The sequence below is a fragment of the Aedes albopictus genome, chromosome 2, assembly GCF_035046485.1.
Source record: "Aedes albopictus strain Foshan chromosome 2, AalbF5, whole genome shotgun sequence".
NCBI lineage: Eukaryota > Metazoa > Arthropoda > Insecta > Diptera > Culicidae > Aedes > Aedes albopictus.
The window spans coordinates 445,126,742-445,152,823 of NC_085137.1; the positions used below are offsets into that span (position 1 = coordinate 445,126,742).

The 26,082-nt window shown below is 39.6% G+C and overlaps 2 protein-coding genes and 2 long non-coding RNA genes across 5 annotated transcripts in view; 2 read left to right on the forward strand and 2 right to left on the reverse strand.

The window, feature by feature from the left end:
* Positions 1 to 1,787: 1,787 nt before the first annotated feature.
* On the reverse strand, positions 1,788 to 3,279 carry LOC134287392 (uncharacterized). Its single transcript, XR_009997270.1, has 2 exons — positions 2,404 to 3,279; positions 1,788 to 2,340 (listed from the first exon to the last, which is right to left on the reverse strand). It is a non-coding gene; the product is annotated as an uncharacterized LOC134287392 (long non-coding RNA).
* A 1,809-nt stretch (positions 3,280 to 5,088) lies between these two features.
* The window catches only part of LOC109420220 (target of Myb1 membrane trafficking protein), a 43,202-nt gene continuing 22,208 nt past the window's right edge, over positions 5,089 to 26,082 (forward strand). The window contains exon 1 of one of the 2 annotated variants that reach the window (XM_019694548.3): positions 5,089 to 6,078. In XM_019694548.3, coding sequence (XP_019550093.3) covers positions 6,009 to 6,078 — 70 coding nt within the window. In that variant the 5' untranslated portion in view covers positions 5,089 to 6,008. The remainder of the gene's footprint in view (positions 6,079 to 26,082) is intronic. The other variant, XM_019694550.3, reaches the window with a different exon arrangement.
* The window catches only part of LOC134288571 (uncharacterized), a 35,438-nt gene continuing 29,828 nt past the window's right edge, over positions 20,473 to 26,082 (reverse strand). The window contains exon 2 of the long non-coding RNA XR_009998025.1: positions 20,473 to 21,322. This is a non-coding gene — a long non-coding RNA (uncharacterized LOC134288571). The remainder of the gene's footprint in view (positions 21,323 to 26,082) is intronic.
* Positions 21,293 to 25,525, forward strand: LOC134288570 (uncharacterized). Its single transcript, XM_062853805.1, has 2 exons — positions 21,293 to 22,531; positions 24,586 to 25,525. The coding sequence occupies exons 1-2, from the start codon at positions 22,309 to 22,311 to the stop codon at positions 25,362 to 25,364; spliced, it is 1,002 nt and encodes a 333-aa protein (XP_062709789.1). The 5' UTR covers positions 21,293 to 22,308; the 3' UTR covers positions 25,365 to 25,525.

Genomic DNA, 26,082 nt, shown 5'->3' on the forward strand with positions numbered 1-26,082 from the left:
ACTTTAAAGTAGATCATGTTTAAGTCATTCTTGCGTTTAATCACAATCAAATCTGGTTCACCAAGTTCTCCCAAGTCGCATGGTGACGCACTACTTACTACTTAATCAAATTATTTTTCCAAAAACTTTAAAGTAGATCATGTTTAAGTCATTCTTGCGTTTAATCACAATCAAATCTGGTTCACCAAGTTCTCCCAAGTCGCATGGTGACGCACTACTTACTACTTAATCAAATTATTTTTCCAAAAACTTTAAAGTAGATCATGTTTAAGTCATTCTTGCGTTTAATCACAATCAAATCTGGTTCACCAAGTTCTCCCAAGTCGCATGGTGACGCACTACTTACTACTTAATCAAATTATTTTTCCAAAAACTTTAAAGTAGATCATGTTTAAGTCATTCTTGCGTTTAATCACAATCAAATCTGGTTCACCAAGTTCTCCCAAGTCGCATGGTGACACACTACTTACTACTTAATCAAATTATTTTTCCAAAAACTTCAAAGTAGATCATGTTTAAGTCATTCTTGCGTTTAATCACAATCAAATCTGGTTCACCAAGTTCTCCCAAGTCGCATGGTGACGCACTACTTACTACTTAATCAAATTATTTTTCCAAAAACTTTAAAGTAGATCATGTTTAAGTCATTCTTGCGTTTAATCACAATCAAATCTGGTTCACCAAGTTCTCCCAAGTCGCATGGTGACGCACTACCTACTATTTAATCAAATGATTTTTCTTAAAACTTCAAAGTAGATCATGTTTAAGTCATTCTTGCGTTTAATCACAATCAAATCTGGTTCACCAAGTTCTCCCAAGTCGCATGGTGACACACTACTTACTACTTAATCAAATTATTTTTCCAAAAACTTTAAAGTAGATCATGTTTAAGTCATTCTTGCGTTTAATCACAATCAAATCTGGTTCACCAAGTTCTCCCAAGTCGCATGGTGACGCACTACTTACTACTTAATCAAATTATTTTTCCAAAAACTTTAAAGTAGATCATGTTTAAGTCATTCTTGCGTATAATCACAATCAAACCTGGTTCACCAAGTTCTCCCAAGTCGCATGGTGACGCACTACCTACTATTTAATCAAATGATTTTTCTTAAAACTTCAAAGTAGATCATGTTTAGGTCATTCTTGCGTTTAATCACAATCAAATCTGGTTCACCAAGTTCTCCCAAGTCGCATGGTGACGCACTACTTACTACTTAATCAAATTATTTTTCCAAAAACTTTAAAGTAGATCATGTTTAAGTCATTCTTGCGTATAATCACAATCAAACCTGGTTCACCAAGTTCTCCCAAGTCGCATGGTGACGCACTACCTACTAGGGTCTGGGACCATTTGGGCACTTGCTGCTGTAGCTCAGTCAGTTTTCAGCCAGTTGATTTGAGTTTTGGAATACGATAAGATACGCACAGTATCTAGCCATGAACAAAATTTTATATCAATTGGTTTGAAATTGACTGAGTTATAGCAGCAATTGCCCAAAATAGGTGCTCCTGCCCAAATGGTCCCAGACCCTACTTAATCAAATTAGTTTTCCAAAAACTTTAAAGTAGAACATGTTTAAGTCATTCTTGCGTTCAATCACAATCAAATCTGGTTCACCAAGTTCTCTAAAGTCGCATGGTGACGCACTACCTACTATTTAATCAAATGAATTATACAAAACCATTAGCAAACTGAAAGCCCAAAGCAAGGGGCTTCAACGGGAAGTAAAAATAGTACATTAACATTTGGAGGATTGCGATATGAATTCAGATTAGGCTAGAACTACCTATTGCATATTTTTATTCAATAACACTCGAGTAAAATTTTGAACATAGATATTTTTCTTTTCTGCTCGCTTCCGATAGTCGCCGTCCTATAAATCCGAGAGCATTGGATGATGGATCACGCTTCGCGCAATCTCCGGCTGGCATACAACTATTGGTCGGAACCGAAAAAGGATGCTCCCCAAATTGCCATGGCAAATGGTGGTCATCGAGCAGGGGTGAGCATAATTTAGGTTCTGTATGATTGCGAATATCGGCGTCAGTGTGATTCGAACACCTCATCGTGTTCGCCTGCCACAGATTCCACTGGTATAAAACTCACTTCTGAAACACGAACGGATGTAAAATCACCTTCCACCGCCCTTCCATCACCTGCACCTCGTTCACGGCCAAAGTCTGGAGCTACGTCGGCAGAAACTCCTGCATCAGTGCCCAATATTTACGTCATGGGCACTTTGAGCTTGAAACTTGAACCGCTTCCAAGTCTGTTTTTCAAGCACTTGTTTGAGTTGGGCCGACTATTCCACCTTTAGGAGGCACTTATTCACCAGTCTAAAAAATCATGTTGTTTAGTTAATTTTAGGGCACTGATAATGATAGAACTACAAAACTTACCTGCTTTACGGTACAGCAACAGCGCTTGTTCGAACCAGTGGGGCCCACCCCACCGTCTCCTGCGGCAGAAAACTTTCATCACATCCATCGGACTGCTTATTTACTCTTTCCAGCAAATGTGCAGCACTGTATTCCACACAATCACGATGGTTTCTTCGAAATCACCAGAAATAAAATTCGTACGATTTCAATATTTACATACGGCTGGCTGGAGGCGAAGGAAGGCTGCTGCGACTGCAACTCCGGCGCTGGACTTTCCAAACAAAAGAACTGTCAAAATGTTGGTGTGGTAGGTTTACCGTACTGCACCACTTTCAGCACAGAATGAAAAATTTAATCATTTTCTATACTAATTTTTTACAAAAATTATCACATGTACATTGTTTTGTAAAAAAATAAAATACAAATTTAGAACAATGCGTTAAAGGGCGTTTCAAAATTTTTATTCAATGTTCAATTAGAAGCAAAAAATCAAAATACTATATTCCCGAATATGAGGCAATCACGGTAAGCTTGTTTATGCTGTAGAGTCACCATCTGTTGGAGTTTGATGGAACATTCAATAGCTTCCATTAGTTTCCGATAGAGTTGAAGAATTTTAGAAGCGCCTCTCGCGGTGAAATGTGTCGGAAACCGATGCAGGTAGTTCATTGTTGGGTGCAGAATCCGATTATGAAATATTCCGGATACCCCTGAAGAACCCAATTACCCTTTTTGTTCAAATGCTATTCTGCCCCCACTCGCATAACAGTCCCATCTTTGCTGCGATTCCTATGCATATGGGTTCATTCACAAATGTCATAACGCCAAAATTGGCCTTTTCTGACACCCACCCACCCCTTCGTAACATTGTTTATATGGGGAGAAATTTTTTTTGTTCGAACTGTAACACCATAGTAGTTTCTGCTTTTAGTAGTGTTGCGTGTACGTACACCCCGCATAGAAAAATACAATTCACGGTATCACTCATATTATAAGAAATTGGTTCGTGGAATGATTATGATACAAGTTTTAATAATTGTATGATTGCATGATTGAAAATCAAAAAATGAAATTATTCAGTACTTTTTAAGGATCATAGAACTTATGGTAACGATTAACTCAATGATAAATAAATAATTTTGAATCATAAATTCCCGTGAATTCATCGATTCGATTGCTCTGAAAAGTACAGACGAGGAATTACTGTTTCGGTTTCTTACATTAGGGAACCCCACAATGCCCACAATATTGACCGAGTTGTTCACGCACTTGTAAATTAGGTCGGGAAGGTCATAATATCTCCTGGTGGCAATAAAACGGGAAGCACACTGGAATGGAATCACATCACTATTTCACTGCTACGCGGCATCCAAATCTATGCATTATCACACTATGGTGATGATGCAACGAAGCCCGTGTACATTGGCCAAATTACATTCATAGCGACTATTTTCGGGGCTAAAGGGTGCAGTTCCTAGTAGGCAATCCGATACGCACCGGCTAAGGATAATGCTAACTTACTTGCATATTTTGCAACGGTATTCCATTTTTCTCTCCTCCTGCTACTTCCTTTAATATCACTACTTTCGAGCCACCCGCGAGCACCAAGTCGATATGGTCCCATGGGCAGCGCGCGAGGAAAAAAACAACTAGCCGATCACCGCAGTTCGAGTCTACGATGGTTAAAAAAACTTCGAAATATAAACAGAACGGGTTACGTCATGAAGCATGACAGATTGTCCCGCAGGGGTGTGCATTTTTTTCAAGCCGATAATGCAGAATCATGAAATATTTCAATCTTGTTTATATTATTCAGTGAATCATAAAATTAATGATAAAGTGATTATAATGTGAATGATTTGACAATATTTTTGTTCGCGAAAATGACCATTTTTGAATGGTAACGATACTTAACAACCCATTCGGTCTATCATTCAAACTCCAAATATGATACATGTTATCACCAATATGATTCTCAGTATCATTGATCTATCATACATTTTATGATACTACGTATAATCGGGAAACGATCAATTGAATCATAATCGTATGATACCGTTTTATGCGGGACGCTGCATTACACGAACACCACTTGAGTTACTGGTTGAAAATAGTAAACAAAGATCAGCTGTTCCCAGCAAAATCAAATGGACATATTTTCAACCAGTAGATTTGCATTAGTGTTCGTGACACCGCGCTGCGAAACCACTATGAAGGACACCCACCCACCCCCTCCAGCGTTATGACATTTCAGGCCAAACATTTCAATAGGTCCTATCTGCATTTGAGAGGCTCTCTTTGTTCACTTTCTCTTTCAAATATTGCAATGTAATGGTGCACTTTTCAACAACTTTTGCAGTATAAATCAAAAGACGATTGGTTTGACCATCGTTCAATGCAAGGAGACAATCATAATACAAATTAACAGCTGGGATATCAACGAAAGAGAGGGAAACCAAAGAGAGCCTCTCTTCTGCAGATCGGACCTTTAGACATGTTTGGCCTGATTTGTGAACAAGCCCTATGGGACAATTATGCGAGTGGGGGCAGTATTGTTGAAGAACACGTTGGCCCACCCTAGCGCGTACGTTTTGCCAACTTCAACGAACCAAACGTAAGCATTGTGCATTCTTCAGCAGATGCATTTTCAGGATCAAAATGCACTTTGTCACTCTCTCGTTTTGCTCGCCGCAGTGACAGTTCTACGAAGCGATTGTGTGGATTGTGTGTCAAAACAAGAAAAATTTTCTGCTGATTCCTCTTGCTGTGCTAATGGAGTTTTTGCACCGAAATAATTTCGATTCCTGTTTGTGCCATTGAGAAATTCTAGAAATAAGCCAATCTCTTGGATAAATTACATCGTGGTCCGTGTCTATAACTGCGTGTACTGAAAAGATTGTGTGTCGTTCCGCCGTGAAAAAGTGCTTTTCGAATCAACGACGAACCTTGTTTTTGTTGTTGCTTCCTGCTCGGTGTTGTTGGAACGAGGAACACCCCGTACCGTACGACGGACGACGGAGAACGTAGAAGAATATTCGTCGAGTGGTGGGCGGGCAGTGCGGATGGTGATGATGATTCATAGAGCAGCCGCTGCTGCTGGATGTTATGTGTATGTTTTCGTCAGTCTGTTCGGCTAGCTAAGGCGCTGTAGCTGAGAATGTGTTGTATTACGACGGCCGCAATCGTTTTGTTGGCTGGCATTTAATTTGATTGTGTCACGGAAAACCTAGTGGCTTACTAGTGAAGAAGATATCCAGTGGCTGGGGCAGTGGGGAGTGCTCTAATGTGTTGAAGCAAGAAAAATACTCGGTGTTTGTCATGAAGATATCGAACTCGGTGTGAAAAGTAAAGAGAGAGAAGAGTCCAGACCCAGCAAAGCCCAAAAAGTGCTCCACCTTTGTTGTGAAGAGCATCTGCAGCGAAAAAAAAAGACGTCGGAGACCCGGTGGTGCGGAGAAAATTGCCGAGCTAATAGAAATAATTGCCTGTTATTGCATTGTCTAGGGCTGGAAAAAGTGCTCGTGAAAGTGTGAAATTGATTTGGAGCGGAACTTCCGAATAAAGGAAGAGGCACCGCCGAAGGAAGCCTCATCATTCCGGACCAACAGCTGTTTGCTCGAGGGATGGCTTCGTTCTTCAATGTGAGTGCCCTCGGGGGCAATCCGTTCTCGACACCGGTTGGCCAGAGAATAGGTAAGTCATTCGCCTCCTGCAGCAGATGGAGAGCCGTAATAATGTTCCATGGCACTGATAAGGATTTATGACGCTCGGCGACGAGACAGATAGCGGTCACGACAGGGTCATCGCTGAGGCGATCACATTAGAAATAGTCAAGCGTCGTCCCGGCTTACCACTATCTTCATAGTTCTAGGGCCACCTACATCTTTTAGAAAATCTATTGAATGTTCCAGCTAAATCGCGTTCTTCTTAAATCCCGTCAGCAACGATTGGCGTGTGGGAGTGATAGGAGCGACCCGTTTTCTGCGTCCAATTATCTCCGCCAGTTGGCTTTATTTTTCTCTGCTCATCAACCATGGCCGGTCACATGATAAGCGGCCGGAGGATAGAGATTATCGATAAACGGGGAGTGCTGATAAAAACGCAAACTTTTTCAATGTCCAAGGCTTGGCAAAGAAAATTACTGTTTTGCTTGGTTCCGTTTTGCTATGAACTTACAGGTGTACTTGCATATAAACTTGTGACATCATACCCATACGCATTTGTCATCCAGTACGCAAAGCACCATAAAAGGTAACGGGTTTTACTTCGTCATGATGATGCCATTTGCTGGTCTAGATAGTACTCTATGCAGAGAGAAAAATACACAGAGGTTTTTAAGGTTCCGGACTGGTGTCCTGGAAAGTGTAAGGAAGGAAAGCTTCATTAATAAATGTGAGAGTGCTTTCTCTAATGCTATTTCATTATATAATTTATCTACAATTTGACTAATGGCTAAAGCTTTTGATGGATCGTTGATCCGAGGATTACGGGTTCAATCCCGTTTTAGTTGGAAATTTTTATTTACTTCCTGGTCATGGTGTATCATTGTGATTGCCATACAATATAGAAATTAATGTAAAGCCAGGCAAAGAAAGCCCTTCAATGGGGCACGTTCGGTGTAGTACTAGATTTGTAGTAATGAGCTGAATTTTAGTATGGTGAGAAGGTCAGTTCTCCGTTTCTGCAATGAAATGATGCAAAAAGCGTGGGTATTATAATTCATTGCCTAATTTGATGCTGTTTGAGCAAAACTTTGGATAACTAGGGTAGAGCGGGGCAAGATGAGCACCCTAAGGATCACGTTGAGTTTATTGAAAGTTAACAAAATTTTTTAAAGTACCTCTCAGCAGTTCTTTTCTATATCATGTTTTCTATCACCCATAAACATGGGAGGGTTAAAAATTCACAATAAAGATGATTTATTTGACTAAACAAAAAAGATGTTTTATGGTCAGTTCGAACATGCTACGGGGCAAGAAGAGCACTTCATTAAAATCCCAATAGTTTAACAATAAATTGGCCATACAGTGATTGATATAGTAAACCTTGTTTATAGCTACGGTATCACGTTCTAAAATTATCAGTTTTTTTTCGATTATTGAAAAAAATGCGGTTTTATAACACTTCATACAAAATTACCCGAAAAAACAATAAACGATTATTAAGTTGCTTATTTTTAGGAATTTACGCAACCAAATAGTTGCAAAGGTTACGGAAACCTATGCTCGGCACTATTGAGTGGATTACAATAATTTCAAAATATTTTCTATATTCCCCTGATGGGGAATAATGGGTGCTCATCTTGCCCCACTATAGTTAAATAACTAAAATTGAATAAATTTTAATGTTTGTTTTTAGAAAATATTTTCTAATGTAAATTAAAATGCTTTGCAATAGGCTAGTAATGTTGGCTAATAACCAGAATTATGGTAAAAATTTGATTCTGACATAAAAACCTTATTTTATTCTGATGATTTCTTATAAGAAAATGCTAAAAATCCATGCTATTGACTAATTTGACGATATTTTTTAATTCGTTCATTATGAAGTACCTTTTTTCAGGTTAACAAACAGCATGAACATTAATCTAACGGATTATGAAGTTGTTTGGGCAAAATTCATCATAAAAGTAGTAAAACGGAGGGGTGCTCAACTTGCCCCGGGTGGCCATCTTGCCCCGCCCTACCCTATATTGTTTATGTTGCAAGAAATGGAGAAAACAACAACACTGTTGGCCAAAGTTTTGCTCAAACAGCATTAAATTAGGCAAGGAACCATAATACCCACGCTATTTGCATCATTTCATTGCAGAAACGGAGAATGACCTTCTCACCATATTAAAATTCAGCTCATTACTACAAATCTAGTACTTCACCGATATGTCCTATAGGAAGCAATCAGTGAAGTACTAGATTGAAAGTAGTGAGTTGGATTTTTGTATGGTGAGATGATCAATTCTCCATTTCTGCAATAAAACGGTGCAAACAGCGTGGGTTATATGATTTCCTTGCTGATTTGATGCTGTTTGAGCAAAAGTTTGGGTAACTGTGTTGTTGTATTATTTATTTCTTGAAACTTGAACAACACAGTTACTCAAACTTTTGCTCAAACATCATTAAATTAGGCAAGAAATCGTATAACCCACGCTGTTTACACCATTTCATTACAGAAACGAAGAATTGATCATCTCACCATACAAAAATCCAGCTCACTACTTTCAATCCAGTACTTCACTGATTGCTTCCTATAGTGGTTTCTGCTTTTAGTGGTGTTGCGTGTACGTACACGTTGCATTACACGAACACTACCTGAGTTACTGGTGGAAAATAGTAAACAAAGATCAGCTGTTCCCGGCAAAATCAAATGGGTATATTTTCAACCAGTAGATTTGCATTAGTGTTCGTGACACCGCGCTGCGAAACCACTATTGCAGAAGTGCTGAAAGAACACTGAAGAGCCCATTAGAAAGATACAAAGATACAAAGATACAAAAAAAAAGCATGAGATGGGGAATATGACAGGGAGGAGAATAGGATGGTCAGGTCACTCTAGAAGACGGCACTAACGCATAAGTGTACCACAATGGATTCAAACAGCGCCCTGGAAATGGCACTGTAATAACGCATAAAGTGAAAGAGAGCCATTAGCTCTTTACCACAGCTGGTTAAGGTGAATATATAACGAAGCCACCCCTAGAATTTTCAAGAGCACAAATCTGAAGAACCCAATGTCTGACCACGCTGAAAAGTTGATCGATTGATCACCCGCTGGTGGTGACCAATCGATCAACTTTTCATCCCAATCCATCATTTGGTTCTTTAGATTTGTGCTCTTGAAAATTCTAGGGGTGGCTTCGTTATATATTCACCTTAAAACCAAAAGAATATCCTGAAGATTCAAGTTTCTGAAGTCAGTTTCACCTAATAAGTGTTTACCGAATACTCGGAAACGCAGTTAGCGTTAGCGTAGTTACGGTATACTTCACTTTCATTCAAACTGCAGTAGCGATACTTCCAGACAGACTCTAAAGACGTACTGTGCTGGCTGAATTCCGACCATCGCCGCTACAGTCATTTTGTTGCCTTCCGAGTTAGTGAAGTCCTAGAAGCTTCGGATGTACGAGAATGGAATTGGGTACCAACCAAGCAAAACGTAGCTGATAAGGGAACTAAATGGAACTAGGGTTCATATAGCCGAGGCGGTAAACGCACGGGTATTCAGCATGACCATGCTGAGGGTGACGGGTTCGATTCCCGGTCGGTCCAGGATCTTTACGTAAAGCAAATTTCCTTGACTTCCTTGGGCATAGAGTATCTTCGTGCCTGCCACACGATATACACATGCAAAATGGTCATTGGCAGAGGAAGTTCTCAGTTAATAACTGTGGAAGTGCTCATAGAACACTAAGCTGAGAAGTAGGCTTTGTCCCAGTGAGGACGTTACGCCAAGAAGAGGAGGAGGAACTAAATGGTGACACAACCCGGATCTGTTTGCATCGAGTTGCTGGTTTTGGAGTCCAGAGTTTCTTTGGAAACTCGCTGAGCATTGGCTGCTCCATACGAAGGTTACTGAGTGCGCAGTCGACATTGATCGATTTTCCAATTGGCGAAGACTGCTTCGATGTACTGCTTATGTTCTCCGCTACATACGAAATCTGAGACTTTCCGTACAGAAGGTGGATGTGACTAGTGGACCGTTGAATTGCCAAGAGCTGTGTGATGCCGAGAACTACCTCTACCGTGCTGCACAGATAGCTGCATTTCCCGATAAAATTGCCATCCTTTTGAGTAACAGAAACTCGGAACACCCGGACAAGCATTTGTCAAGAAGCAGCCCCCTATTTTGTCAATGTGTTTTTCTGGATAAGGCACAAGTTATAAGGATCCAGGGTAGAACACAAGCTTGTTCGGCCATCTCTCGAGATGCAGTCAGCCAATTTTCCTTCCTCGCAATCACTCAATTACCAAGCTCATCCTCCTTGACTTCCACAAGCGTTTCAATCATCAGAATCATCAAACTACGATCAACGAAGTTCGTCAACGCTACCGGATTCCTAAACTACAGGCAGCATACAAAACCGTTCGAAAGGAATGCCAAGAATGTCGGAACTACCACGCAACTCCTCAACCCCCTCTCATGAGTGATCTGCCTCCACAACGTCTCGCCGCCTTCACACGACCATTTACATTCATGGGAGTGGAGTCCTGGCAACTTGCCTTACCATACGCGCAATCCATCTAGAAATTGCCCACACACTGACAACCGATTCCTGTATCTTGGCGTTACGCAACATTATGGCCAGAAGAGGAGTGCCTGCAATCATCTTCAGCGACCGTGATACCAATTTCCAGGGTGCAAGTAAAGAGCTCAAGGAAACGATACAAAGTATCGATCACCTCATGAATGAGTTCACGACGCCTAACACTGAGTGGAGGTTCATACCACCGGCGTCTCCGCATATGGGCGGGGCCTGGGAACGCCTGATCCGGAACGTAAAGTCAAATTTGTCCAAACTTCAATGGTGAAGGCTGCCTACGGACGAAGTTCTGAACAGCAGCCTAATCGAGAACGAAAACGTAGTCAACTCAAGGCCGCTGACCGAGATCCCAATAGAAGACGACGAATCTCCGGTGCTGACACCCAACCACTTTCTATTGGGATCGTCGAACGGGTTGAAGTCTTGGGTTCCATACAGTGACGGCCCTGATGTCCTTCGCAACAGCTTCAAACTGTCACAAGTCATGGCCAACCAGTTTTGGAGGATGTGGTTGAGGGACTACTTGCCCGAGATCACGCGACGTACCAAGGCAGAACCAATTCAAGTTAACGACGTTGTAGTGATTGCAGACCCGAAGGCCCCTCGTAATAGCTGGCCACTAGGACGTGTCATCGCGGCCAGACCTAGTTCAGACGGCCAAGTGAGAAGTGCTACTGTTCAGACAAGTCAGGGGATCTACGAGCGTCCTACCGTGAAGCTAGCGGTGCTCGACGTAGGCGTCACGGATCAATGCGCCTTAGGAAGACCTTCTGCGCATTCGGGGGGGGGACTGTAACCATGCCCGTCGTTCAGTATGACCCTCGCCGAACCGCTACCAATTGTTCTACTACCAACTAGACTACCACCCGAGTGACGCCCGTCAATAATGTGTGCTGTCATAAATGATGATAGGCAGAAATGTGTTTCTATGAGATCAGGCGAAACAGTTTTTTGCTCGTATTAGGAAAAGTGCTACATCAAATAGCTTTACAGCTGAAAATTCTCTTTCCATAGGTAAATAAGCTACACTCCCGTTCAAAAGATTGGGGTCACCCCCTCAAAAACATGTCATTTTTTTAGGCCCATATCTCCGCCAATTTGCGTCCGATTTCAAAACCCTAGGTTTCATTCAAAAGATTATAAGTCAAAGAAACTTTGAACATGATTTAAAAGAAACTTTTTCAAAAAATTTTGTATGTAAACTTAACCCAAAGTTGCCAAATTTTCTAAAAAATTAATATAAACTTACGGCAGTGTCGCTGGAAGTTGGGTCGACTAAATTTTAGGATGAGAGCGGTAAAATGACCCATTTTCTATTAGCTTTCAACTGCTTTTTACAGAACTTAGCTAAAAAATCTAGAAAAAAAGTTATTAAGTAAATTAATCCTTGATGTCATCTACCAAAAGTTTGGGGTCACCCCTCAAAATGCTGTATCGGCCAAAAGTTTGGGATCACTATCGTAAAACATGGAAAACTTTTGAACGGGAGTGTAAGTTCTCTGAGTTTGTTATTCAGATCAGTTCTCTTTTGTCAGTATTGAAATACTTGGTTACTAAAAAGGTAAAGTGTAAACTTTGAATTCGTTAATTCGACAGCATTCTGATTAGTTTGTTTTCCTACTTAATTAGCTGACGACTAGAAGTTTATTCAGTTGAGAAACCCGGATCAGATTGAAACTGCATACTCGTTTACAGTTGTCTACACAGATGAGTAAGAATCTAACAGAATTATAATACAATTTGTATGCTCAGTCTTCAATAATCCTATTAGCAGTTCAGACCGATCGCAGTTGCTCAAAAGATAACGTTTCTCGGAAAAATGACCTTGTTCGAAGTATAGCGAATTACTAAAAGTAAGGTAACCCCTATTGTTAACGTCAAATATTAACAAATTTATATTTGTAGGAATTTATAATAGTTTCTCTCAATAAAATGTTAATGAATTCGATTAATTCAGGCGACGATCGTAGCTATTCTTCCAACAGATGCACTAATAAGCTTTATTTCGCACCTACCCTCCCTTAATATATTAACTTCAAATTATTAAAATTTACTTTTACACTTTGTTTGAGTGCGGCGAGGAGTGCGGTAGGACATTCTCGAAAAAAACCTTTTAAAGCTTCTACACAAGTTGCTATATTTTCCGATAACATCGCTTAACAAATAATTCTGGAGCTCGATTTTAATAGGTCGTTTGTGCTTTCGTCGATATAAAATTCGATCAGTTTATTTTAGCAATAGTAGCAATCAAAATATCATCCATTATTTTCGATGGCTTTTAATGATAAAACCGAAAGCCGGTTTTGTAAGGAATCGTTTATATGTATTAATTTTGTTAAATTTCAATAGTTTCCGCTATAAGAAGCGAATCCAAATGATCGAATTTTATATCGACGAAAGCACATACGACCTATTTAAATCGAGCCCCAGAATTTCTACGCATGAAATGGAGCTCGATAAAAATTTAATGAAATATATCTGTGTGTACTATATGTGCATCTATTATACAACGATTGGTTTGAATTGAAAACATATACTTTCGGATCTGATAATGAAATTCAAACTTTAAAATCGATATTATTGAAAACCCGAATTTCTAATACATAGTTGCAAACAAGCTCCTAAATTTATATCACAGCATGTAGAAAAATACAATTAAATTTCTCTATAAGGAAAATAGCTTTATTAAGTGTAGAATAAATTATTGTTAGTCTCGTTAAAACATGTTATAAAGCCCGAATGTCTGTAGGAATGTCTTATCCGGAAATAGAAAAATCGATTTTTTCGATTTTTTTCAAAATTCTGAAGTGTTTGTACGCACAGGCAAACCATTTTCTATTAAAAAATCCTATCTACAATCTGAGGAAACATGCTTTCGAATATATCATGCCAAACAAAATCGATCAAATTGTTTCGACTCTGTGTATTTGGCAAAACAGTAAAAAAGTAGTTTGTGCAGGAGTTTTAAAAGTTTTTTTTTAATTTTAAACATTATGCATTTTTTTATTCCGTGTTGGGTATTATTATCACTGCGACCATTGTTTTGATCTTTTGTGACATATTCCCCATTTTTGTTTAGCTTTGTCTGGACTCTGGATAACGTACCACTATCGGGAGTGGTCGTCATCAATTGACATAAAGCATTTCCCCAGCACGGCACTACACTGCGAATGAAGTGCACTACCATACTGGGATTTGTTCTCCAGATTTCAAAGGGTTGAAGTAGCCCCTTATCGTTATTCGCTGGTTCCGAGTCTTCCTTTTCTGTGTTGCAAAAACGACACAGACCAATTTGAAGTTTTCCGATTAGTTTCAAATGATATCGGCTCGGACAATGACCTGCCATAAGACCAGTATACATACCTACTAATATCTTTCTTGGAGAGTTCCAATATTTTGCGAATCATTTTAACGTTCGGATTAATGTAACGTTTCGCCTGCCTCGCTATTGAAGTGTTTTTCCAATTGCAGTAGAAGGCCCACAAAAGGGTTCTGGTCCTATAAATTGGTGTGACGATCCGAGCCTAGATAACATACCTGCCCTTTACATTATGCATACAAAAACAGTTTTCAATTTTTCAATTTAAAAACCTTTTACAGGTATCAATCAAAATATTTTGAATATAAATACAAAAATACAAAAAAAAATGGTGTTTGTTAAAAAATGTATTATCGCTATAGGAATAACAAAAGCTGAACCGTCTACCGAAGACGATATCGTGGTCAAGCGAATTCGTTTGATTGCTTGTGTTGCGAATGTTGGAGACAAAGGCAGTCGAATATCGAAGAAACGGTGTCATGTGATCTCTAAAAAGACTGCGCAGGAGTTCCAGTGAGTATTCAAAAGCATCTGGTGCAAAATAGTTGCATGATTTCTGAAACCATTCCCAAATAATTGATATGCCTCTAAATTTTGGCAGGAAATTCTTTCAGAAATCTTGCAGGAATTCCTGGAGAAGTTTCTGACATATCTGAAAATGTGATCAGAAACTAAATCTCTGAGAATTTCACATTGTAATCGCTGATTAAAACTGCTGGAAATGCCAGACGATTATCAGACAAATTCTAAGATTTCTTTGACCTCCTAAATTTTTTCTATAAATTCATGATTTTATCCTAAGAAACTTGCCTGACTATCTGCAGTAGCCATTTACGCTACCATAAAGTTCGCCACTGGTTTTCCATCGAAATAACTTAAAAACGACCATCAAAAATACTACATGGATTTCGCCAGAAGATTTCCCTAGAAATTGTTTCCAAAATTCTTTCACGGGTAATCTTTTCAGATATTCAACCAGAAGTTCATCTAGAATGTTTTTTTTTTGGCATTCTGTTATTGACTATTAGTTTCCCAAATGAACTTATCAAGATTTTTTCGGAAGAGACTTTTGGAATATTACTCCGCCTTCGTACAACAAATCCTATAAGGGGCTGTCCATAAACCACGTGGTCATTTTTTTGGGACTTTCCAACCCCCCCCCCCCCCCCCCGCGTGGTCATTAGTCCATACAAAATGTTTTATTTGTCCATACAAAATACCTGATACCTGATCTACGAATTTAACGAATCCTTAGTGAAGATGTCGTATCTTCAATGCTCATAATTGGATACACAAACAACACATGGCTGTAAATTAGTAATAAACTTATTTTCAGGTTCATATAAATCCTATGTTAAATCAAAGGATTTGAAAATATTCAATATTATTTCTCGTCGTACCCATGTGTAGTTGTAGCGGTTCAGTGTGATTTCGGAGGAGAGGCCAGTTTGTGGAAGATGCTGCAGCACATACGCACTGGACACTTCAAAGGATGTTTATTGGTGAGCTCGTTCCATTTTATTATAATAATCAATGCTAAAGGATGTATAAAATTCTGCTCTGGTTTTTGTGTATTTATCTAACAAATATTGAAAAGTTCGTCACGTTATGTGTCGGCGCTAGTTCCCAATGCACATTTAGTTGATAATGAATATTTTCTTTCATTTTTTTGCATATTCTCAAAAATTTGAATGGTTCGTCAGTCTAAATCAGTGATTCCCAAAGTGGGCGAAATCGCCCCCTTGGGGGCGAAAATCTTGTCCAGGGAGGCGAAAATTTGAGAAATCAAAATTGAGGGGCGAAAATACTAAAAAGGGGGGCGATTTTTTCAATGATTGGAAACCATCAAAAATATTGAATTACACGTCGAGAATGTGAACTGAATCATAAAAACTCCCTGACATTCAAGCTTACAGTTCAAGTTTTGTATGTATAAGATAATAAAAATTGCTGTGACTATTAAACATAAGCATCGACTTAATTCTACAGAATTATTGGTATTTATGTGGACTCTTTGGCAAAATTGCTAGACGTTTTTTCTGAAGAGTTTATGTGATTCTGGAAATCTAAATAAAAATATATTTGGAAACTCCTATACAAGGATGGGAACACTCACTTGCAAATAGTTACACTCACTTGCTGTTTTCTCAGCTCAGAAGCTTGAAATCAAGAAACGATGTATGGACGACTTTTGCCTTGTGATTTTGTTTAAAAGTTTTCCGAATAGAGTAGGGGTCGCAAATGCATACCAAAGTCACGAGGGAGCTGCGAAGGCAACTCTCCACGAGGTGAATGTAAATTACACTCACCTCATGGAGAGTCGCTTTTACAGCTCTGTCCCGACTTTCAGGTATCAGTAGGTCGGCTTTAGAGGCACGTTCTCCTCCATTTGGGAAATTTGTGCCACTTTAGTATGCGTGTGCGACCCTTACACTATTCGGCAAACTTTTAGACAAAACCACAAGGCAAAATTCGTCCATATATCATTTCTTGATTGCAAGCTTCTGAGCTGAGAAAACAGCAAGTGAGTGTAACTCTGTGCAAGTGAGTGTTCCCATGCCTACTCTTATAATGAACATTCATGAATCGTGATTAGTTTTTGTCAATATTATGAAAAGAACATAGTTTTTTTTCCGCGAATCAATGAGATAAATTGCAATTCAACTTGTAGGCGGACGTATTCATGGAATTTCCAAGCAAAAACATGAATAGGGTCAGGGACTATTTGGGCAGGAGCACCTATTTTGGGCACTTGCTGCTATAACTCAGTCATTTTCAAACCGATTGGCTTGAATTTTTGCACATGGCTAGATACTGTGCGTATCTGATCGTGTCTCAAAAATCAAGTCAATCGGTTCAAAATTGAATAATAGCAGCAAGTGCCCAAATAGCCCCAGACCCTATCAGTCGAATTTCAGAACACTTTTCTGATGAAATTCGTATCACAGTGTTTACAAACAACTGTGCTTGAAAGTATTTCAGAGAAGCTTCTTGGATTCCAAACTTTACTGAAGTTAATTTGAAAACAATCCAAAAATTCTGCATAAAATTCCATTTAAATCTAGTCATGAATGCTGCATATTTATTTATTTGATATTTTATTTAAAACACAGAAAGCATTCGAATTTATACGAAGCTCGTTTATTTGAATCTGGATGTGGATTTGGAAAAACGTAACTACAGGGGATGGCCAAAATGTTTGGGATAGGCAACTTTTTTTCTCTAACAAAAAAGTTCAACATGCTATAACTTTTCATAGAGTGCATCAAAAAATCTCAAATTTTGACTGTTGTCAACCTATTATATGTGCATCATTGGTACTAATTTGGGCTTGATTGATTTATCTTTCGCAAAGTTAGAACAGCTCGGCTAAAACACCATTTTTTAGACAACTCATTTTTGAGCTGTCATATCTCGGAAACCAGTGAACCGAATTGAATGAATTTTTTAACGTTTATCAGCAATATATTGATACTAAATACAACGTTATAAAATGTAATATTTTCTCACGGCGAATTAAGTTATACCGGGTTGAAATTTTTACCCATATAGAGGAAAATTAGTCAAATTTACAATACCACACAAAAAATACTAAATGTGTTCTTCCTTCAATCTAAATAGGCTTTAATATATCTGATTAAAGAAAACTTGAGAACAGAAGTGGAAAATCTTTGGACATCAACACTAAAATTTATTGACGTTGACTTAAAATTTTTTTTAAACGTTCAAAAAGTATCTATGTTTTAATAGTTTATGAAGCATTTGTATATTGTCAGTGTACGTTCAAAATTTCATTCAATTCGGTTCACTGGTTTCCGAGATATGACAGCTCAAAAATGAGTTGTCTAAAAAATAGTGTTTTACCCGAACGGTTCTAACTTTGCGAAAGATTAATCAATCGAGCCCAAATTTGTACCAATGATGCACATATAATAGGTTGAAAAACAGTCAAAATTTGAGATTTTTTGATGCACTCTATGAAAAGTTATAGCATGCTGAACTTTTTTGTGAGAGAAAAAAAGTTGCCTATCCCAAACATTTTGGCCATCCCCTGTACATTTGAAAATACACCGATATTTATTATTATTGTTTTTCATTATTATCGAGATTTTCAGCGCCCGGCAACAAACCGATTTTTTTCTGAGTTGAACTTTTTTCACATAACATAAGTTTGATATTGTTTTCAATTTCTCCACCAGTCTGACTACTTGTGACCAAACCTTGACTCTCAGTTGTTGAAAAAGTCCTTTTAAGAACAATGATAAAACATCTGGTTGGGAATACCGAGTGTTCATATGTTTACAATACAATACCATTTACAATACCACACAAAAAATACTAAATGTGTTCTTCCTTCAATCTAAATAGGCTTTAATATATCTGATTAAAGAAAACTTGAGAACAGAAGTGGAAAATCTTTGGACATCAACACTAAAATTTATTGACGTTGACTTAAAAATTTTTTTAAACGTTCAAAAAGTATCTATGTTTTAATAGTTTATGAAGCATTTGTATATTGTCAGTGTACGTTCAAAATTTCATTCAATTCGGTTCACTGGTTTCCGAGATATGACAGCTCAAAAATGAGTTGTCTAAAAAATAGTGTTTTACCCGAACGGTTCTAACTTTGCGAAAGATTAATCAATCGAGCCCAAATTTGTACCAATGATGCACATATAATAGGTTGAAAAACAGTCAAAATTTGAGATTTTTTGATGCACTCTATGAAAAGTTATAGCATGCTGAACTTTTTTGTGAGAGAAAAAAAGTTGCCTATCCCAAACATTTTGGCCATCCCCTGTACATTTGAAAATACACCGATATTTATTATTATTGTTTTTCATTATTATCGAGATTTTCAGCGCCCGGCAACAAACCGATTTTTTTCTGAGTTGAACTTTTTTCACATAACATAAGTTTGATATTGTTTTCAATTTCTCCACCAGTCTGACTACTTGTGACCAAACCTTGACTCTCAGTTGTTGAAAAAGTCCTTTTAAGAACAATGATAAAACATCTGGTTGGGAATACCGAGTGTTCATATGTGTTCACAGTTCGTTCTATTTCGATTAATGAATGTTCAATTAACAACGGTTTGAGAAGTAGGCATAAAAACGATTTTAATATTTTTGTAAGTACGATTTCAATTCACTATATTTTTTTCAAATGCGGAAAATCAACGCATTTACAAAACAATTTAATGAAAATCAGAGCGACACAGATTTAGATACACTGAATGGCACAGCTAGATTTGTCACAGCGCTTTTGAAGGCATTAGCTAAGCACAGTTTCAGCCTTCTACTATAGAAAAAATAAAATCTCACCTAGGAGGGCGAAAATATTTTTTTGAAGCTCTAAGGGGGCGATACCTCCTAAAAGTTTGGGAAACATTGGTCTAAATGTTTTGACTCAAATAAAGGTTGCATGAATCACATCAGATATTTCCCTAACAAGCCCAGGTTAATCATCATCAACAGTCTTGTTAGAGATCACAGTCATTTGAACATTTTCGTCGATATTCGGCCTCCTTTGTCTCTGACATTCGCAGCACAAGCAATCAAACTACTGTACGAAACAAAAATGTCAAACGAATGCACTTCTCCACGATATCGGCTTTGGGAGACGGTTCGGCTTTTGTTATTCCTGTCTTCTTCAATAATCAGACCTGTGTTGGCCATATGTGTGTCGTATTCAATGCAACACGCAAGAATAAACTAATGTTAGCATTCATAGTCGAAATTGGCTGAAAATCTATGCGAAAAGCTAGAATTTGACAAATGGCATCATCCCAAGTAACCACAAGCATTATATCATTGCACGAATTAGACTGAATATCAACCTTTGCAATGCGAAATGCAGTAATTCCACACTTGTCATGCAATAATCCTTTAGATTGGCATTATCAATGTAATGATGCATTGCATTTTTCTTTACATTAGGGTACATTAAATGGTGATATAAGATACTTCAATAATTCAACACTGCAAAAACTGAACAAATGCAATGCACAAACTAGCAAAGTTTGCTCTAACAATACAATTATAAAAGCTTGACTCTAATGGTAAACAAATGAAATCAAGAAGATTGAACAACTTTACGGTCAACTCAAGCGGTCTTCAACGTTTCTGGTTCGACTCCCGGCCAACTTAATCCCCGTTTGAGCCACCGATCGACGACAGCAAAACCTTTTTAAAGATGACCTTTTCTCTTTTCTGTAGGCTGCTATCACATGCCAATAATGATTGAAACCACAATTGGCATATGAGCAGTATGCGAAGCGAAGGGTGTTTTAATCGTGCTTTTCATTTTCTTATATTGATTAAATATCTTCGAAAATGCATTATGTATTTATCAGTAATTTATCAGATTGTGATAAATTACTGTATTCTATTACATATGACATAGTCGTTTTGCCCTCTACTGCAATGATTGAGACAGAAGAACAGTTTCCTTTAAGTTAATGAAATATCTGTTGTTATCACTGCAGCAGAAACGGTCCAAGGCACCAGCGCGTATGGAACTCATCTAGCGGTCTTCAACACTTCTGGTTCGACTCCCGACCCGGCGACAAAAAAATAATGGTCAAAACATTCACGTGGGCATCAGTACCGTCGATAACGAAACCGGTGCTAAAAATAGATTTTTGTTTTGGTTTTTCTAGTTGCACGTATCAAGCATGTGCAAATGCAAATGTACAGCACATGCATTTATGTTACTTTAGCAATGGCTGTCAGCGTGCTGCAATATGTGGCACTAATTGGATTTTAGTGGGGCCCTTTTCGACTTTAATATTACTTTAATGAGGTGTTTAAAGTAATGCAGCATTATATTCACAATTTTAATTATCAATATATGGCAAAATTGGTGCACTTATATACGGCTTCGTGGTTACTTGGGGAGTTACCCGCGATGCAACCAAATTCTACCACATCATCGCAAAGGTGGATCAGAGCGTCCTGTGCCACATCTCGGATTTGGTTGCAAACCCTCCTCAGGACAACAAATACCAAGCCATTAAGGAGAAACTTCAGAGAACACAAACATGGCTGCCACAATGGCCGACTTGGTCCCCTACTCGCGTTTTCAAGAGCACCAATCTTGAAAATACGTAAACAAATGCACTCGATTCGGAAAAGCTGCCTCTTTTTGCAAGTGAGCAAAGCCAGGATAAACAAGTGCGGCTTGATTTGATGCTTCTTTCGTCAGATTTGTGCATCTAAAGTTTGTATGCAAAATTTCAAAGGGATTTCTTGATGTTTCACCTTAAAGACAGACTGTTTAGCCGCTTCGAAATGTCGGCTCAAGCTAAAATGGAGAAACTTCTAAATTCGTGTGACCTGGGCGACATGAAGCCGACGCATCTGTTGGCCCGGATGCAGGATTTGGCAGCTGGTCTAAATGTGAACGACGGTCTAATGAAGATGCTGTTTTTGCAGCGGCTGCCAGCAAACGTCAAAACTGTGTTGACGATCCACGACGGCACGCTAACCAAGCTGGCGGAGATGGCAGATAAGATGGTGGAATCTTCCTGCTCCCATGTTGCAGCAATGACGTCGCAACCAGCTGTCCCGTCTACGGAGGAACTTGCAGAGCAAATCGCCTGTTTAACAGCAGAAATTCGCAAGTTAAAAGCTGGAAAAATCAGGAATGAGAGAAGCCGATCCTCGTCTCGCGCACGGCAACGATTCAGTGACCGTAGTATCGTGTGCTGGTACCACAAAAAGTACGGCGCTCAAGCTAATCAGTGTCGCGAGCCGTGTGCGTTCGGAAATTCGCCAAAAAACTAAACGCTAGCCCATCTAGCACGGCGGAGGTGGGCTCAAACAAGGAAAGCCGTCGCTTATGTGTTTTCGACAGAATCAACAACATCCGCTTCCTGATCGACACCGGATCGGACGTCTCAATCCTTCCTGCTAACAGACGAGACCGAAACAAGTCACCGATTCCGTTCGTATTACACGCCGCCAACAGCACAAATATAAAAACATTCGATACCCGTTTCCTGTACGTGGACCTCGGACTACGCAGAAAATATGCCTGGAATTTTCTCGTGGCTGACGTTACCACAGCCATCATCGGAGCCGATTTCTTATCCTATTTTGGATTGATGGTCGACCTCAAGCACCGACGCATCGTCGATGGAACAACGAATCTTAAAGCTGCAGGTGGTGTGGTGCATTCACCTCTACATGACGTTACCACGATCAACTACGATCATCCGTTCCGGCAATTACTTGCGGAATTTCAGGTGATCACTCGTCCTTCGACGCTGCGAGCGGAAGTTCGTCATGACGTCACTCACCACATCGTTACAAAAGGACCCCCCGTAGCTTGAAAAGCAAGAAGGATGTCACCCGATAAATTGTCAATTGCGAAGCAGGAGTTCCAGACGATGATGGATCTAGGCATCTGCCGCCGATCACGTTCCAGTTGGGCGAGTCCACTACATTGTGTTCCCAAAAAGTCTGGACAATTACGCTTTGTGGGAGACTACCGGAAATTAAACAGTGTGACTGTGCCGGACAGGTATCCGGTCCCCCACATACATGACCTCCTCAACACTCTTCATGGTAAGTCAATATTTAGCACTATTGATCTTGAACGGGCTTATCATCAGATCCCGGTAGAAGAAGAAGACGTACCTAAGACGGCCGTTATTACTCCATTTGGCCTTTTTGAATTTACTAGGATGCAGTTTGGCCTGTGCAACGCAGGTCAAACATTTCAAAGATTTATGCATAGAATCTTCGCAGACCTCGATTTCGTTGTCGTCTTTATCGACGATATATGCGTAGCTTCGTCCTCTATTGAGGAACATTATCAGCACATGCGAAAAGTTTTTGATCGACTTAGATCAAATGGTCTTGTGATCAACCTTCCGAAATGCCGTTTCGCTCAACAAGAAGTTGAATTTCTCGGTTATTTCATCAGCAAAGATGGAATAAAACCGCTGCCCAGCCGAGTAGCTGCAGTGCAGCAATTCACTCGACCTACGACGGTTAAAGATCTGCGAAGATTTCTCGCTCTAGTAAATGGCTATAAACGTTTTGTACGTCAAGCTACCGATATGCAGGCGGCATTAAGATGCCTAATCACTGGGAACAAGAAAAATGATTCACGGAAAATCGAGTGGAGTGTGGAGGCGAATGAAGCGTTTGAGAATTGCAAAAAGGCATTAGCAGAAGCAACATTGTTGTATTATCCTGATCCAACCAGACCATTAGGATTATTTGTGGATGCTTCCAACACTGCAGCTGGTGCTGTTCTGCAGCAGTTTTCCAATGGAATCTGGCAACCGTTAGGTTTCTACTCAGAAAAGTTTACATCGGGCCAGCGCAACTACTCCACCTTTGGTCGTGAGCTGATTGCAATTAAAATGTCTGTCCGATACTTTAGGCATCTGTTAGAGGGGCGTTGCTTCACGATTTTTACCGATCATAACCCGCTAACGCATGCCATGACATCAAACTCTGCATGTCGGTTGCCGCATGAGGAAAGAGCGTTGCAGTTTATATCACAATTCACCACAGACATCCAACACATTAGCGGAAAACAAAATGTGATAGCTGATTCCCTTTCCAGGGCCAACGCAATCAGTTTTCCATCGCCAATAAATTACAGTAATATTGCGACAGATCAGGATAACGACGCCGAACTTCAAGCTTTGTTGAAGTCTTCCAAGTCATCGCTGACTTTGAAGAAACTCACTCTACAGCACTGTTCCAAACCACTGTTCTGCGACGTGTCTGCAGCAGGTTGCACTCGACCATTCATACCAGAACCGCATCGGCAGATGGTTATGCAACATTTTCACAATGGGCCTTTTCATTTGACGTCTTAAATCAGCTGATTTTTCGGGCGTTTGACAGTTCTTCTATGAAGATGACACTTTCTTGTTAGCATCTGTTGTTCAAGCTTTGTAAACAAATGCATGCACGGAACTGTCACATGAAAAGGCCTATATCGCTCATCCTGGCATACGAGCGACTCGCAAGTTGATATCCAGTAGCAAGGTTGCAACCATTCATTTGCAAAAATTTACATTCATTTGCTATTATCTCAGTTCAGAAGCATGCTATCGAAAAACAATGTATGGATGAATTGAACCTTGTAGTTTTATCTGAAAACTTGCCGAATAACATTGGGGTCGCACACGCATACCAAAGTCATGAGTGAGCTGTGAAGGCAACTTTCCACAGCGTGAATGAAATTTATATTCACCGCGTGGAGAGTTGCCTTCACAGCTCTCTCACGACTTTGGTATGCGTGTGCGACCCCAATGTTATTCGGCAAGTTTTTAGATAAAACTACAAGGTTCAATTCATCCATACATTGTTTTTCGATAGCATGCTTCTGAACTGAGATAATAGCAAATGAATGTAAATTTTTGCAAATGAATGGTTGCAACCTTGGTCCAGTAGATTTGTTTGGCCCAAAATGAATCAACAAATCGCCGAATTCGTTCGTAACTGTGAAGCGTGTCAAAAATCCAAAGTGTACCGCCATACAACAGCCCCTTTGGCTTCGTTTGGTTTGCCCAAATGCCGTTTCAACCACATCCATCTTGACCTTGTGGGTCCATTGCCACCGTCTAACGGTCATACATATCTTCTTACAATTGTAGATCGATATACCAGATGGCCCGAGGCGATCCCTCTGGAGAATATGACGGCGAACACTGTAGCAATGGCACTCTGCTCGCAATGGATCGCGCGTTTTGGCTGCCCTGAATACATTACAACAGATCAGGGACGTCAATTTGAGTCCGAGTTATTCAGGGAGCTGACGATTTTACTAGGAGCCAACCACACACGGACAACGGCGTACCACCCACAAGCAAACGGGATGGTCGAACGTTTTCATCGACAGCTAAAGGAGGCCATCATGTGCGTCGACGCCAAGAAGTGGTTTGTTCGACTTCCATTAATTCTGTTAGGTTTGCGAACCGCTGTTAAGGAAGATATGGATTGCTCCCCCGCCGAGTTAGTGTACGGTCAACCCTTGCGTCTACCTGGAGAGTTCTTCGAACCCCTGGAGAAGATCAACGATCGTGCCGATTTTTCGTTGGACCTTCATCGAGTAATGGACCAAATCAGACCAGTCGAAGCTAAACATCACACCAAAGCGAAAGTGTTCGTAAATGAAAAATTGAAGGACTGCACACATGTATTTGTACGTTATGATGCCGTGAAGAAATCTCTACAACGACCGTATGACGGTCCATTCCGTGTTGTTAGTCGTACAGATAAGTATTTGGACGTCATAGTAAATCAAAAAGTGCAAAGAATTTCGATCGATCGAGTAAAACCAGCTCACACCGGACCAGAAACCGTAACCAGCTATCCTGAAAATAAGAAGACTATAGTTACACCTACAGGCCACCGCGTAAGGTTCTTGGTGTAACTGGGGGGGCGCTGCGGCGACTGGCACACCCCTGGTAGCCACTCACACTAAGAGAGCATAAACGACGACGACGAGAGTGAACCAACCAGATCGAAGTGAGAGTTCGTACCTGTAACAACGCGCTAAATTCGAAGATCAAATAAATCGTATTTTGTTAAGTACTCGCGTCCGTTTATTGCCTTTTTTATATCCGGCCGTCTCCGTCCTCCACAACCCAAACTAGGTACGATTAAACTCTATACAATCACAGCACAGAAAACAGCAGCAAAAAAAAAACTAGATCGGTAGGATTGGAAAATGCCAACTTTCGTAAGGGGAATTTCTATCTAGGAAACCTTTCAAATCTGATATTTGAAATTTCCAGCAAAAATAATGCTGTTACTTCATTCGCTCTAAGTTGTACAGTGGCGGTCGCCGATACCGTAAATATTTTATGAGTTTTGAGCGCAGTTTGACCATTATCAGGTAGTACAGGTACTCTTCGATATAACGTACAAAAATTTTTTTCTTTTTGTACGTTATATCGAAGCAGAGAAAAAATTTAATATTATTTATGCTAGTATTGATGCATTCGACGTGAAATTAATCCCAAATAATGATTTCGGTGAAATAACGAAAAACTTGAGTTTTGACGAAAAAGTCATTTCGTTTTTTGTGCTTCGATATAACGTACATTTTGCTTCGATATAACGTACACTAAATTTTTCCCCATATTGCG

Bases quoted from the DNA above. Each gene is read 5' to 3' on its own strand.
- LOC134288570 (XM_062853805.1), top strand. From the start codon at position 22,309: ATGTCACCCGATAAATTGTCAATTGCGAAGCAGGAGTTCCAGACGATG. The intron at 22,532-24,585 runs GTAAGTCAATAT...TTACAATTGTAG, and splicing joins CCTCCTCAACACTCTTCATG to ATCGATATACCAGATGGCCC.